The sequence below is a fragment of the Lottia gigantea genome (assembly GCF_000327385.1).
Source record: "Lottia gigantea unplaced genomic scaffold LOTGIsca_64, whole genome shotgun sequence".
Classification (NCBI taxonomy): domain Eukaryota; kingdom Metazoa; phylum Mollusca; class Gastropoda; family Lottiidae; genus Lottia; species Lottia gigantea.
In genome coordinates, this window is record NW_008710179.1 from 1,213,256 (window position 1) to 1,229,852 (window position 16,597).

At 31.3% G+C, this 16,597-nt stretch overlaps 2 protein-coding genes across 2 annotated transcripts; both read right to left on the reverse strand.

The window, feature by feature from the left end:
• Positions 1–1,730: 1,730 nt before the first annotated feature.
• On the reverse strand, positions 1,731–5,926 carry LOTGIDRAFT_167234 (hypothetical protein; the record flags this gene model as incomplete). The annotated part of the gene is made up of 7 exons (XM_009064706.1): positions 1,731–1,810; positions 2,225–2,425; positions 3,689–3,773; positions 3,934–3,999; positions 4,271–4,336; positions 5,173–5,237; positions 5,857–5,926. The coding sequence occupies 7 exons, from the start codon at positions 5,924–5,926 to the stop codon at positions 1,731–1,733; spliced, it is 633 nt and encodes a 210-aa protein (XP_009062954.1).
• A 6,101-nt stretch (positions 5,927–12,027) lies between these two features.
• LOTGIDRAFT_129172 (hypothetical protein) lies at positions 12,028–14,618 on the reverse strand (the record flags this gene model as incomplete). The annotated part of the gene is made up of 6 exons (XM_009064707.1): positions 12,028–12,184; positions 12,619–12,803; positions 13,367–13,486; positions 13,893–13,990; positions 14,283–14,319; positions 14,544–14,618. Coding segments are annotated over 6 exons (672 nt in total), but the record flags the coding sequence as incomplete, so codon positions are not given.
• Positions 14,619–16,597: the final 1,979 nt, after the last annotated feature.

Sequence of the window (16,597 nt, forward strand, 5' to 3'; positions counted from 1 at the left end):
TACTTTGAGTGACTCTTTATCTCGTTTGATGTTTCAGAAAGCCAGGGAAATAGCACCTTATTTGGATTCGGAGCCTTTTCCCGTTCCACTGCAGTTTTTGTCGGTTTAGATGGAGTCGCTTGTAAAATCCTGGAATCTGCAATGTCACCGTCGACATTGACCTCTTACAAAAATTATTGGTTGAAATTTACTCAATTTTGTCATCATAGAAATTATCCTACACTGTTGCCGATTACTCAGATTTGTTTAATAAATTTTTTGGCATTTTTATTTGATTCTGGGTATGCTCCCAGCACCATTGCCTCTTCAGCATCTGCTATAGGGTATGTGCATAAATTATCTTCTCTCGAAAATCCGTCCGATTCCTTTTTGGTTAGGAAATTTATCAAAGGTGCCCAAAATTTGAAACCCTCTACAGATAGTCGACTTCCAATTACTAAGGGATTGCTGAAGCGTTTGGTAGTGGCTATACCTATAGTCGTATCCCTACATTCTCACCAAATTTTGATTAGAGCCATCTTTACTCTCGCATTTTCAGCCTTTCTTCTTTATGGGTGAAATATGCTTGAAATCAAACAAGGATCCATCCTTTGTAATTCAAGTCTCGGATGTTCAATTTGAGTATACAGGTGATAAACCTGTTGGTTTAAAACTTAATTTACGTAACTTTAAGCATAAAAAATCAACATCTTCTGTGTGCATTCATATATCAGCAATGTCTGGCGATTCAAGTTTATGCCCAATTATCTGTTTACATGCTTATTTAATTTTATGTCCTCATGAAACTGGCCCACTTTTTCAATTAATGGATGGATCTCCAATTTCGTATTTTTTCATAACTTAAAAACTGAGAAATATTTTAGAATTCTTGAATTTGAATCCTAAGCTTTACAAATTGCATTCGTTTAGAATTGGCGCCGCGAGTAGTGCATTTATTGACGGTCATTCAGAGGACGCCATTCGTAGGTTCGGCCGTTGGAATTCATCAGCAGTACGAAATTATATTCGTGTTCCTAATCTTTGTGTATAAGTTTTGCATTGTAGTCTCAAGTGCCAGGGTTAGCCTGAACTTTTGAATATGTTAATAGTTTTTAAGTTTGTTAATGTGTCAATAAGTTCCAAAGCTTTTACGTCAGATCGGAAGGTTAGTCACAATATTCCATTTTGAAGGAAAGCTTTGTTCCACAATATGTGGGTAGCGTAATGCAATTCAGTTAATGTTATGTGGAATTTGTATCAATGCGTTCGCCCAGCGCAAGCTTTGTAGGGTCTCTTTGCATTACGTATGAGCACAGGTTTCTGAGTAAAATATCAGTTTTTCCTGGGTGGCATCGAGGTCCAGTGATCAAAGGTGTTCCGCTAACATTGTTGTAGGCATATGTTTAGACGCTATAATATTTTATTTAGATTTTAACACATTTTGTTGTTGATGTTTTAAATGATTTACTACTATGGGTTTGAATAATTGCATCCTTTAAGACGTCAGCGCGAGGCTGGTCATTAGGGTCAAGATCTGTTTTGGTCAAACTGTATCGCGTGTGTGTTTTGAGTTTTTTGCGGACCTTGGATGGGTGGGTCTTCACGTTAACGTGATGACTTTGGCGGAATTTTATCTCCCATCTTTTCGATGGCTTTGTATATATTTTAAATTCTTTTGTTATATTCAAATTACATTACAATTTATTTGCATATTGTTATCGTCATTTATCTTAAATTTGAATAAATGATATTTACGCCATTTGTAGTTTAAGATTTGCCATCTCAAACGAGCAAGGTCCGCAAAACTCTTGTTTGCATAGGGGGTTGGAAGCTACACAAATGCATATTTATTGTTTTATCTGTGATAATTAAAATGTATTCTTCCACAAGTTAAGATACAACTATGTATAAGAAATACCAAAGTAGCAAGAGTATCAACAAAAATGTTTTTCGAATGACGAAAACAAATAGAACGCCATGTCAATTATATTAAGTATTGTATCAACAGGTTGATTGTGTATTGTTGATAATATTAACATAACACCAAGTTATTACTACATTCTATTCAGTATATTGACCTTGAACTACATATTTAAATTCCTAACAATTCTCTTCGTTTGCAACTGTTTAGACTCTCAAAAGAATTGAAAATACGTTTCGTCAGCACTTTCTAAGCAAATTATTAGAATTATTTAGATTGAAATAGATATTGGCTACAATTCATGGATAGAACTTTCATACTTACTGCCTGATCTGTAGTATATTTTCAAATATCTTAGAGAAAACAACCGACCAAGATCAACCAGCCACCACGCCCATGGTGAATAACCAGTATCAATACAATCGAAATATGATCTAATACTTTTACTACCATCTACTGCTTCCTGTGGTCCTGTTTCTGTTTCCTGACCAGATTGATTAGCTGGTTTTTTATATGCTATATTCTCTGAAAATAGCATAATTTTATAAATATTCAGGTGAAAATCGACATAAAAAACTGAAATTAGAAAATAATAATTAGATTTATTGAAAATATTGTTTTAAATACCTGACATTTCATATTATTTGAATATAATATATAATAAAACCCCAGTTTCACTGGTTGATTGTTTGCGAACCATTGGCGATGAAAAATGTGGACAATCGCAATGATATATGCAGGCAGAATGTTCGCCGTGCTTCTGCGATGATCACAAGGCATTTATGGCGATGCATTCACGACATTTTATCTCGACATCAGTAGATGTGATCAGCTGATCCATCGTAGAATATCGGCGAACATCGCAGAACTGTCTATTACTATTAAGTGGACCTTTGCAGAATCATCTCCGATGCAAATTTAATGAGACTGCTTCATTTTTGTTAAGATTATGTTGCTATCTATGGCAGGTCATTTCCACATTTATTTATGCAGATAATTAGCAGGCTCCTAAATGTAAGCAAAATAAACGCCTTATTGTAGAGAATTCATCAAGTAATACATAGATATAAATAGCATATTTAATAGTCATGTATAATTTACGACGTTTTTGCATAATGAAATTTTTGCATAATGCTCCTTTGAGATAAAACTTCTTTGAATTGTGCTCATTTACCGTTATTTACAGATTAGTTGGCGATGTTCCTTTATTTTTATACAATTTATTTCTACAGATTGATCCTCAATATTTGATTAAACAACTAGTTATAACAATTTCGCTATTCTAGGTCACATGGGTTGGTACTACATTAAATTTCGAATTCGTCAAAAAAACAAAGAAAAATGATAAAGCTGTTACTTGATCCTTTTGATCATATACCTAAATACGAAGGCTTACGACAACTGGTAGATATGTAGAATATAACAAATCGTGTTCAGCAATCAATTGCAACTAAGCATAAGTTAACCGTCATAAAATATACAAATACAATTCTGCTTCTGGGGTGAGACAGCTATATTAATATTTGTCATATGCCATTGTTACAGTATAAAGATTTATGTATCTAATATTCTATAATTTCAGAACGTACGAATTTTGAGATTTTGACTATTTTTTCCACAGAAATACAAATTACCTTGTTGACAAGAAGGTCCTACCCATGATGAAGAACAACCATTATAACAAAAACCATTTTGACCATTACATTGAATATCACTGATACAATGACAGTTATAACTATTGTTATATCCAAAATTATAACCTGAAAATATAACAATATAAACATTTACTATAGCCAACACTAGTTACAGTATCACATGTTTTATTATTTAAACAATGACAGGTATAAATATTGTTAAATCTTAAAATCATAACCTATAAATATATCAATATAAACATTAACTATAACAAACACTTGTTACAGTATCACATCTTTTATTATTTAAACAATGACAGGTATAACTATAGTTAAATCTTAAAATTATAACCCATAAATATATCAATATAAACATTAACTATAACAAACACTAGTTACAGTATCACATGTTTTATTATTTAAACAATGACAGGTATAACTATTGTTAAATCTTAAAATTATAACCTGAAAATATAACAATATAAACATTAACTATAACAAACACTAGTTACAGTATCACATGTTTTATTATTTAAACAATGACAGGTATAACTATTGTTAAATCTTAAAATTATAACCTATAAATATATCAATATAAACATTTACTATAACAAACACTAGTTACAGTATCACATGTTTTATCATTTAAACAATGACAGGTATAACTATTGTTAAAATAAAATTATAACCTGAAAATATAACAATATAAACATTAACTATAACAAACACTTGTTACAGTATCACATGTTTTATTATTTAAACAATCACAGGTATAACTATTGTTAAATCTTGAAATTATAACCTGAAAATATAACAATATAAACATTAACTATAACAAACACTAGTGACAGTATCACATGTTGTATTATTTAAACAATGACAGGTATAACTATTGTTAAATCTTAAAATTATAACCTATAAATATATCAATATAAACATTTACTATAACAAACACTAGTTACAGTATCACATGTTTTATCATTTAAACAATGACAGGTATAACTATTGTTAAAATAAAATTATAACCTGAAAATATAACAATATAAACATTAACTACAACAAACACTTGTTACAGTATCACATGTTTTATTATTTAAACAATCACAGGTATAACTATTGTTAAATCTTAAAATTATAACCTATAAATACATCAATATAAACATTAACTATAACAAACACTTGTTACAGTATCACATGTTTTATTATTTAAACAATGACAGGTATAACTATTGTTAAATCTTGAAATTATAACCTATAAATATATCAATATAAACATTAACTATAACAAACACTTGTTACAGTATCACATGTTTTATTATTTAAACAATGACAGGTACAACTATTGTTAAATCTTAAAATTATAACCTATAAATATAACAATATAAACATTAACTATAACAAACACTAGTGACAGTATCACATGTTTTATTATTTAAACAATCACAGGTATAACTATTGTTAAATCTTAAAATTATAACCTATAAATATATCAATATAAACATTAACTATAACAAACACTAGTTACAGTATCACATGTTTTATTATTTAAACAATCACGGGTATAACTATTGTTAAATCTTAAAATTATAACCTATAAATATATCAATATAAACATTAACTATAACAAACACTTGTTACAGTATCACACGTTTTATTATTTAAACAATCACAGGTATAACTATTGTTAAATCCAAAATTATAACCTGAAAATATAACAATATAAACATTAACTATAACAAACACTAGTTACAGTATCACATGTTTTATTATTTAAACAATGACAGGTATAACTATTGTTAAATCGTAAAATTATAACCTGAAAATATAACAATATAAACATTAACTATAACAAACACTAGTTACAGTATCACATGTTTTATTATTTAAACAATGACAGGTATAACTATTGTTAAATCTTAAAATTATAACCTATAAATATATCAATATAAACAAACACTAGTTACTCTATTATAGAAGCACTGGCGTAGGTCACAAGTAGGTACTCTGGATTTCAGCATTGGAATACATCAATTTGATAGGAAACTACCTACTTCTGGAGATAACAAGATAAACAAATAATTCAGAAATGCAAAGCGATTGTTTCAGGGAGTTAATGAAAGGGGATCTAATCTACCATGGACAAGAACATTACTCAGATTTTTATTCTTTTTGTAAGCAGTCACCAAACATTTATTATAGATGTGAGGAAATTCATCCTGATTCGTGTAATTTTCAATTAAAACTATAATTTCCACCTAGGTATTCAGTAAAATTTCCCGTATACTGATAAAAATAATGAAATTTTAATATAACATAGCTTACCTTTAACTTTAAATGTAATGCACGATTCAAATAATAACAAATAATAACTTAGACGTGTCCAGACTGTCATCATGTCTTATTACTCAATATGGCGAATCAGGAAGAAATATGCACTTATACATTATTCCCAGTCCAAGTTCATCAGTAGTAAATTTGTGTCAAAAGTTTCCTTATTGCATTACACACAATTGCCATTTGAATTCTTATAGTAGTGCATATGGTAGAGTCTTACTTTGTTAACTATATCCACCCCTCTCTAATGCATGTATACCCTAGCTTCTAACAGTGTACTATTTTAAAAATTGTAATAATATTTAATTATATCAGATCATATTATGATGTTGATCATGACTTAAAGTTATTATAACACCAAATAAATAAAGAAAAGGTTATTAAGCCCTCTCTACCATTGACTACCACTCAAATTTTCTAATTATTGAAGTATTGTCACTGAAAAACTTAATAATTGAAATCGGTTTTTGTAAAGGGAAAATATTTTGTAATTTTTATGTTATAGAATTGTTGTTTAGTTAAATCATATAGACTAAAGGATTTTCAAGAACATAAAAAGCTGTTGAATATTTATGAAATGACTGACAAAATTCAATTCAGGAATTACCGTTTATGAATATCCGTTTTAGACAACAATTTCTTAATTCGAATTTCCCGTGACGTTATTTGCAATATGTATTAAGGGAAATTTCCTTAAAGTTATATTGAAATGATATACATGTATATTCAAACATGAATTGATCCTGTTTGTTTGGACACATAATAGTTAACAGAAAGTTATATCATTATAAACTAGAACGAATTATCAACGAAGTGTCGTATATACATTATATAGAATAATCTTTGAAAGGTCAAGGAAGTCTTTTTATACACCTAACCATTGATCAATCAGGCTGAAATTCTTTTATTCAGAGTAGTAAAAATATTATTAAATATTCAGACAATACTAACTCTTTAAAGTATAAACTTATCTAAATTTTGAAAATAATCTATTAATTTTTTCAGCAGTTCAACAGTTCATTAACATTTCGTTAGTTTCATATATTTATTTATTACATTTATTGATTGAAATAGTTTTGAAATGTGTCTCTTGCAAAGTTTCAACTACTCCTTGACAAAACTGTTCTTTTGTGGCGATAATTGTAAAATATTTGTAGTGAGTCTGTAATAATGAATGAATGATTTAATAATTATAGTTATTTGATTATTTCTTATCTTTTGAATGCGTTAATAAATTTTGTTTTCTTTCTTTGATTTTGCGATTGTATATAGAAACTTTATATGTCACCATTTTGTCCAGATTTATTTCTGTATTTGTACAATTATCAAATTTAGAGAAGTATGAAAGGCCATGGTTTAAATACAGTTCATTGCTAGGTTTTAGACACTTAAATTTTTTAAATTTTGATTCTTTCTTCTCTTCGAATTAACGATTCCATCGCCTGTTAAAGGGACTGTGGCGCCGTTTTTTTCCCAATCGTACCTTAATCTCAGAAACGGAATCTTTCCCCTAAACCAATCAGTAACAGTATTCACAGCTCACCGTCAAAATTTGAGCCTTCAAATCCATGTGTCTCCAGAATTATCCGCATTTGAAAGTTAAAAAGACATATTGCATAGATTTATATAGATTCAAGACTCAAAATCAACCCCCTAAAACGACAGAGCTGTCCGTTTAAGGGAACTAACTCATGGTAAAAATTATTTTGGTTTTTCATCCATGATATATAGTCATTTTATGCCATGTCCATATTGTTACCGACTAAACTGAAATTATGCTGGGTGTTTCAGGTAAACAATCCTTATCAGGAAAGCCAGTTTTGAAATGAGAGGTTGATTGAAAAATGGAATAAAATATACGATAAAAATAATTTATTAGAATAAATGGAACTAATTGAAAACTGTAAAAATATAAAAAATATAAATAACTTATCTATGTTTGATTGTGAAACTTTGAAAACAAAAAAAAATTCGAAAATAACTCGCCAATAGAATTTGTTTTTTTTAAAGGTATATAACCATTTAATAATTGCTTTATTGGAGGATGCAAATATATTTACAATGACTGTATTACGCGAGCCTTTCAGAATGAAATTCGATGTCCAATTTGCTTATAAACTAAAATGAACTGCTTTGAATCCAAAAGATTTCAGTCTTCAAGCTTATGTCACCCATTGCCTAGGATTGTGAAACAGACGGTTAAATCAGGAATCAGCAACTAATAAATATATATAACAAATAAACAATCATAAGCAATGTAGGTTGTCAAGTTGACAGCCTCAATCGCTGAGTGGCTTCAGATGCACCAGAAAGATTTCCTTTAAATCCGTAAATCTTCAAATCCATGTATTCCCTACCAACAGAAACCAATATAATATTGACTTGAATTGTAATGGATAAATTAAAGTAGGTTTTCCGTCTGTGATTTTAAAACTATTTCAACTGAAGCACGACAAGGAAGTTGGTAATTGGCAAAAAAGTGTGCATTTGCTTCTTCTGCAGCACAGCACATGTTAATAAAAGTCTTTATCATGGGCCACTGGTCTCATAACACCGTAGTTATTGAGGTTGATTGCCTTAAGTTACAGCTGCTAGCTCGGTCTTCTTAAGATTAGCAACGACAAATGTTTGAGTCAAATTTATAAAAGAGGTCTCAAAAAATAGTCGTCTTCCTTATTTCAGACGGGATTATCTAGAATAAGTTCCATTGGTGATCATGATAAAAAAACAGACAAAGGACAAAAAAAGGACAAAAAGCTAAAAATGAGCTAAAGCAGTAAGTTACAGTTAGTATTCACAGATTAAATGATTCGGATCATTAACTTTCAGAGATTTGCATAAGTACTCGAGGCTTTAATATATTCTAGAGCAAATCTGTGGATTTTGTTGTATTCATCCTGGAATTAAAACAAGACATGGTTACTTCAATAAAACAAAACCAAAAACCAATGTAATTTAGTATCAGCAAATTAGATCTGATCGTGGTGAGATAACAGCTACGGGTCTTTCAATCTGCTCTCCTCTTAGCAATAAGGAGGGCTAGAGGGACGAAAATAGACATGCAAATAAGGTTGATTACCAAGTACCATTTTAAAATTCATAACGTTCAAGATTAAGATTGAATTTCCGATTTGGGTTATATTGTGTTAAATAAGCTCTTACCAGACTATTGACTGTTTTTCCCAGTTGTTTGTGCATTTTTCGGACGAAGTTGAATACCTCGACCTCATTATCAAGTTTGATTCTCAGCTGAATATTTCTTAATACACAGAATAGTCTACCATATTGTAAATCACTGAAATTAGAAATTAGCATGAAATTGAGATTTACGTCTTGCTTTGTCTGTTCTCGGTGGAGCTCATGATATCGCCAGGTAGTGCGCAATGAGGAGACTTGTACCAGTTCATAGGCATGAGATTCACAAAGGTTCAACTTACACAACTTGTAGTACACGGCACACTATTGCTATAACTCGTATGACTAAAATGTCGCACTATGAGAAAAATGGTGTCCTCTTCGAATTTAACAACCTATCAGGGTGAAACTAGAAGGTCGTTTCGATGTACACAATGAAAATCTCATGTACGATTCTGAAGTATTTAGTGAAATGTAATACGCATAGGGGGTATAGCTAAAAATTAAGTCCTTGCACATTACCGGAAGTACCGGAAAAACGTACCTTGAAAACATGGTTAATGGTTTAAGGGGCTTCATATAAACATCTAGTTGTTCAATGACTTGTAACATATAATGAGATATAGTGGTAATATCTCTATATTTACCAATATCTAATATCAGTACAGTTATGGTCTGAGATATCTAGAAACAAAATCATACAACAAAATAGAAGAAGACTGAAAACAATTATTCAATCTTTAAATGAGTAGTGTTTTTTTAGTCTGTCCGGTATCGGCTGTTAACTCCCTTAACTATCCTTGGCTATTATGAACTTCTTGTTTAATTCTCTCTAACGCTGGGTTGGAGCAATTGATGAAATAGGTTGTCCTGATGAGAGTTTTATATCCAGGACACTGATAAATGTTATTGTAATTTATGAATACATTTCAATGGACACGCTGTAATTTTAGGTTGAATTTCAATGCTGGTCTGTCTTATTGTGACATTGGAATAGCTTGGCCGTGTTGTCCGCAAGGCCGGTGGTCCTGTGGAGTCAAACCCACGAAGCCAATGCTTTCGAGAGAGACTGCCTAGTACCTGGTTTCAACTGTATAACTACATTATGTAAACCATCAAATATTAAATTGGAATTGTGTTGAGATACAAGAAAACGAAAAGTATTATTGTATAAAACGTTTACTTGTTGAGTTGATGCTTGTATATTGATTACACTCAGTTCGTTGGTGATGGTCTCATCTGTTTTACTTTCGACGGTTATATCACCAAATACCTCTTCTGTTTTGACTTCTGGACAGATCGATAATGTATTCTGATAAAGATAAAGTGAAAAAAACGTGTCAAATATCAGGTAAGAAGCATCATCCTTGGTATTTTATTATATATACGTTTTTTTGTTGTAAACAGTACCGAACAAAAATTCTAAATATTATGATGCTCGGGCCATTTTATCTGAGGTTTGACTAGTGGTATTTTTAGTCGTAGAACTTTTCGATGATTTAGGATCGTATATTGAGTTTTGATCTAAAACAGAACTTAACGATAGGTACGGCTTTGAAGGATAAGCTTCAGAATCACTATCAAAATCTACCAGGAACGATATCCAAATCTTGCAGCAAAACATTGCTATTATGGAATTATGTGTAATTCAAAAGAATTGTTCTTCGTCAAACTTTTTTCGTTGCACTTAACCAAAGGACCTGGTTATGTTGGCAATTCAGTATGATTGGCATGAACCAAAATAGCTGGTATTTCTCCGAATCGGTTCTTCTGACTTTCTTACCCGTCCAACCTCCGTATCTGGTCTATTCGAAACCCTCGATATTAGTCTTGAAATTGTCTTTGAAAACGTAGAAACGCATACCGTATTATCTATAATGAAAATGGTAACTGGACACTGTCTATCAATCATAACTTTCCATATCGACTGCATGTCAAAATTCTGTAGGCTGTCGAAGAAATAACCCTTTCCTAGTGTATGAGACTGAAAATAAAATCTTAGATTACAACATTGCTACTGTACACAGCAGAGATTTATAATTGGAAGGAAACTCTAATCCCATATCAACGTATTTCAAATATGGATCATTCAATAACTATTTCTATAAAACACACTTCACTGCACTGCGTTCTTAAAGCAAGGCCTATACAATTTCTAATACAAAATTACACCAAAAGAATATTTCTCACCGAAAACTTGTGAACGGTCAGTTTGTCGTTTACATACAACATGCCTTTATCTGAAATATGCAGTAGACACAAATTTTAAGATATACCATTTACGGGACGACGACGGACAACTTGGTATATACAACGACTGCTAGCAACTATCAACATCAGATCAATATATAAATCAAATCGACTGAAGTGCAAAGATGACTGAAAAAATCGCAGTACACATTAGTTACTTCTCGTCGACCAGAGCGGTTGAAGTTTGCGACTTTCCAGTTGAGTCTTCTTTATGATCTAGAAGAGTCGACACGATCGTAGAAGGCCTTTTTGAAAGGGGGGGGGGGGGGGGGGGGGTATTTTAAATATCATATATGAACCCTGGATGTTAAACTCATTTTGATAAGAAGTGATAATCAAGACCCAAAAACAAGGAATGAAATATATACCTTCCACCGTCTGTATTGACTGTAAATTCTCGAAATGGTCTTTTATACTCAAGTTACCCATTATCATACCAGTACCTTGTTTTGGGTATTTTTTCTCAAAAGCATGTACACTCAGACTAGTATCACCTTTATTCAAACCTTCAATCAAAGCTTCGAACACAAACTGTAGTTGTGACTGTTAAACAAAAAACAAAATAAAGCTCAATGAAATCTTTCAAGTGAACGAAACTTCTCATCTATTCAAAATGAAATAATCCCATAACAAGTTAATTACGTTTCTTTAGTATAAAAATATTATAAAGATATCCCCCAGTACTCGAATTTATATATAACATGACTGTTTTGTTACGGGTTAAGGAGTCAATAACTTATTTTAGACGAAACATGCATCTTATTCGTTACCGGTCTAAAAACTGAGAAAACTCACAGAAGTCTGGACCATTCCTTTCCGCTGATCTCTTAATTCTTTAATGCATTTTATAACATCGACGTTCCCGGTTTTCTTGCAGTCTTGTAGACAAATATCTACTGCTATATAAGTACCAGTTCTTCCTACTCCAGCACTGTACAACAGGAATATCAAGATCTTAATCAAGTCAATAAAGGGCGATAACTCAAAACTTAAACTTCACACGATGATCACAACAAATTTCCTCGAAAGCAATTGAAAACTGTAACTTTTGTTCTGCTAAAAAATGTTCTTCTAATATGGTCCAATTCGAAAAGTTACTCTCTGATCACATGCTTGTCACATATTTATGTAGATGGGTATTTTTGCTTACAAATAATAATGGAATAACTAGCGTAATGCTGATAGTGAAGTGCAAAATGTCTTTGAAAATGTGCGTCCTGAATTAACGTATTAAAAATGACACAAAACACCGAAACTGATTGGGTAATGCCAATATTTGGACGACTGTATTTCTATTAAAAAAGACTAGTGGACAGTAAAGCTAAGGAAGCTCTGAAGGACTATCAGTAAAAAACCTTTACTCACCTACAGTGGATAATATTAGGTCTATCAGAATGTGGTGGTCGTTTATTGACAGTGTAAAGAAAATCTAATAAATCGTTGACTTCAGGAACATCGTGGTCGGGCCAGCTGGTGTAATGGTATTGATAAAATCTATGTTTAGACGTATCCTGAAAATTTATTTTTGATGATTGAACATGCAACTTGATCTACTGTTTTAAAACGTGTGCATAATGCGACTTTGTTTCATTAAAGTTCTAAAAATGTTCGTAGACGTTTATCTCAATTAATCGTGTTTCAAAAATTGCCATTGGTATAAGCAATATGTTTATTTTGAATGAGCTAAGGCAAGGTATGGGTCTTCCACAATCATTTCTTTTCGTATTTAAATGTCAATCACTCAAATATAAAGATGACTTGAAATCTTGAATCCAAACAAAATTTATGTTTTCGGCACATTTTTATATAAACAGAACGAGTTTATTTCCATACAGTTTACTTTACTGTTACTTAAATTGGCGTTTAACTATCAGTTGAAAATAAACAGTTCATTATCAAAATATCATTGTTTTTGATTAAAGGTATACTACCTTAGGATGACCAAAAAAAAACTTAAATTGTTAAACTTTGTTCATCAGTGGACTTACATTGTGTCAAAACCATACGACAAAATCCCTCTATAATCCAATAAATCCATAAAACTCAGTAATTTTAAAATACGCTTAGAAGCGTCTTTATTTAAATGTTTTGAGAAAAAAAGAAAGAAACTTACTTTTGAAATACTAATAGTACGAATTGTGTAATTTGCTCTGACTGATTCGTCTTCAACTGTAAGATACAAATCTCCGAACATTTCTGATTTATCTTCTGGCCAGTATTTCTCACATTTATGCTGTAAAAATTGAGAAATTCTACATATATTTCATTAATATCACATATGCTGACTCGGCGCATCCATGGTATATCTCAAATTTAGCGACTATTCGGGTAAAAATACATAAGTGAGCAAGTGATAATGTTTCAATTATGTCAACTATTCTGACCCTGAGCATTCATGACAAATTTCCCTCCCCTCCTCCGACGTCACCAAGCTCCGCCACTTTCATAGGGCGTGGCTTAGATCAGGTACGAGTAGAAATTGATAACTGAGGAAGTGATGATAAGCACATATCTTCCATGACTTTTCTTTGCCCCGCTGATATTTATCCGATGCATTGTATACATTTTATGATACTCTAGTCTGTTTGCACGAGGTCGAGAAACCCGTTGACTTTTAAAATGTAGGATACTTATCTTACCTTGCCCATTTCAAACAAATTTGTTAACATAATCACTTTATCGCATTTCTGACCCCAGATCATTCGTACAAAATCGTTTTTAGTTACAGCTGTAGCTCCTAATAATTCAAGAAGATGTATGAATTAGAGAATATAGTAATAGCTGTCATGTGTCATGCAAGGTAACAAAATAGTTGTTGCTCCATAAACCAAAATATATAGTAAAATTAATATAAAACCATCATGAAATAGAATAAAAGTAAAACAGACACTTCTCGAGGGAAACTTGCATTGAAATTTCCAAATTTGTGTATATCGAAAGCAAGTTAAATTGACGAATTTTCAATATTTTATGAGAGTACATCTGCAATGTAACAACGACTCATCCATGTAAAACTATATCGAGCTTACCTTGAGCAGCTATATATGCTTTCTTCTTGCTATAACCCTGTTATTAAGCAATTTAAAACGATTATATCAGATTATTATTTATTTCTTTTAGAGTTAAGAGTAATGTAAGAGATCAAATAAATAAAAGAACATTTTTAAGCATCAATTATTTACTGGCGAGACCATGCAATCAGTAACGATATAAACGGTGAAATTAATGTTAAAAACTTGTATAAATCTATCAAATGCTTTTTAAGCGTAATATTGACGAATTTTACTTACATTTATATAGTTGGCGTTAATAAAATCTGAATGTGGATCACCGGCAATTTTTTCCATTTTAACTCTTGTGTGGTCATCTATAAAAGTAATTCAGGTGGATCTGATATCAGTCCTATCAAAATTTATAGCATGGAAATGTCATTAATATTCAAAACGACTGTCAAAATAACCAAGTGTTCAAACTAAAAACCACTATACCAAAAGAGTTCATTGTTTCATTGACAATGTGTCATCTTATGTGGGATGAGTAATATATCATAGGTTTCTGCTAGGCTATATTGGGTCTGTGCGTCAAAACCCGTAAAATTGTCTTTGGGGTTCAATCAAAATAGATGAAATACCATTTGATTTCTTGCCAATGTTATACTTTATTTTTAGCAGTAAGTGTGAAGAGATCTGATTCAATTGTAACTTACAAGGATAATAGCCTTTAAAACGACTTTTCTTCCTGTTTTCAGTAATCTGTGATGCGTCAAATGATGATGTCCATTCGTTTGGCAATTTCTGAAAGTAATAATATGAAATGAAATAAATTACTATTTTCGCAAAATGTATTTGCGTAGAAAATTATATCCAAATTGATAGTAAATACTTACCGAATACAATCCTTTGAAGCCATGATTCTGTTTAGTTCTTTCTACATATTCTTTTAATTCGGAGAATGTCAATCGAGATTTGGATTCTTCTTTATCGTTCACGTAATCATTACAGTCTTCATCATCCAGTTCATCAGCTGACTGATCATCTTCGGTGTCGTCACCAGCGTCTAGTGTTGGAGAACTATGAACGGGAGACACTTTAACTGTTGTTTTATTATTAGTAGGGTCATTATCAGTTCCCATGACCTCGGAATTTTCATAGATATTTCCAGCTGAAAAAGATTTTGTAATATGATCATCGTTGAGTTGAAGTTGTCGGTATTAGTGTGACGAGTATCTATAAAACCTGTGCCATAATCAAATAGTGTACGTGGATATATTTCAAATAGATTATTAAGATGACAGTTATAAAGTTTTCTTCAAAATGTTAGAATCAAATTCTACCTGGTTTAAAAGGCCTTTTCACAACATGGTGCATTTCTTCATCTTTGACATTTGGTGGCAATTTTCGTCTTCTCCTGGAAAATAGTTTAACATAAAGACGGTTTTAGTGATATTCCTAGAAACATCATATGGAAATTAAGCGTCACTTCACAGAGTAAAAGTTTGCTCTTCTGCCTCAACAAAAGACAACTCGTCTTTTTAACTTTCAAACGCGGATTATTTTGGACACACATGGATTTGAAGGCTCAAATTTCGACGGTGAGCTGTGAACACTATTACGGATTGTCTTAGCTAAAAAGAAAATTCCCGGTTTGAGATTAAGGTATGATTGGTCAAAAAATGCCACACCTGTCCCATTAAAGAAAAGTTGACTGAACAAAATTGACAAAACAATCTGTGAATAACAATACTAAAACTATGTTGAATGAACATACCAAATGACAAATAGTATAGCCATGATCAACAATAAAACAGCGACACAAACCACCACGGCGACAGTTGTTGTATTGCCATCTATAAACAAAAAATATGAAATTATAATTAACTCTATAAAAACAGTGGTACATGCAAATGACTCTTGTTTTTTTTAGCAGGAAAGGTATTAAATTTTAACAAAAAATAAATACTCTCGATTCTGCCATATGTTGGACGAGATTTTGATTAATAGAATTGTCTTGCTTTTTATGATATATATGAAGCTAGGATGAAACGACTTCAGACCATTGAAACATCTCAGTTGAAGTTCTGTTATAATATTTCTATACCAGTTTATTAATCATTTCATGTATTGAACAGTATCTTTCTGGTTTTTTAAGTAAATTATTAAGCAAAGTTTACAGCTCTGTATTTTTGATGCAAAGTTTTCTTGTTTTGGGTAAGATAATTCTACTAAATGATATTCATCTTAATAATAAAAAATACATTTATAAAGTTACAGGTAAATTAAAGATATTTCAGTTTCTCGATGGGTGAAGTGTGATAAAACTGACTGGAAGAACTTATAAATGAAAT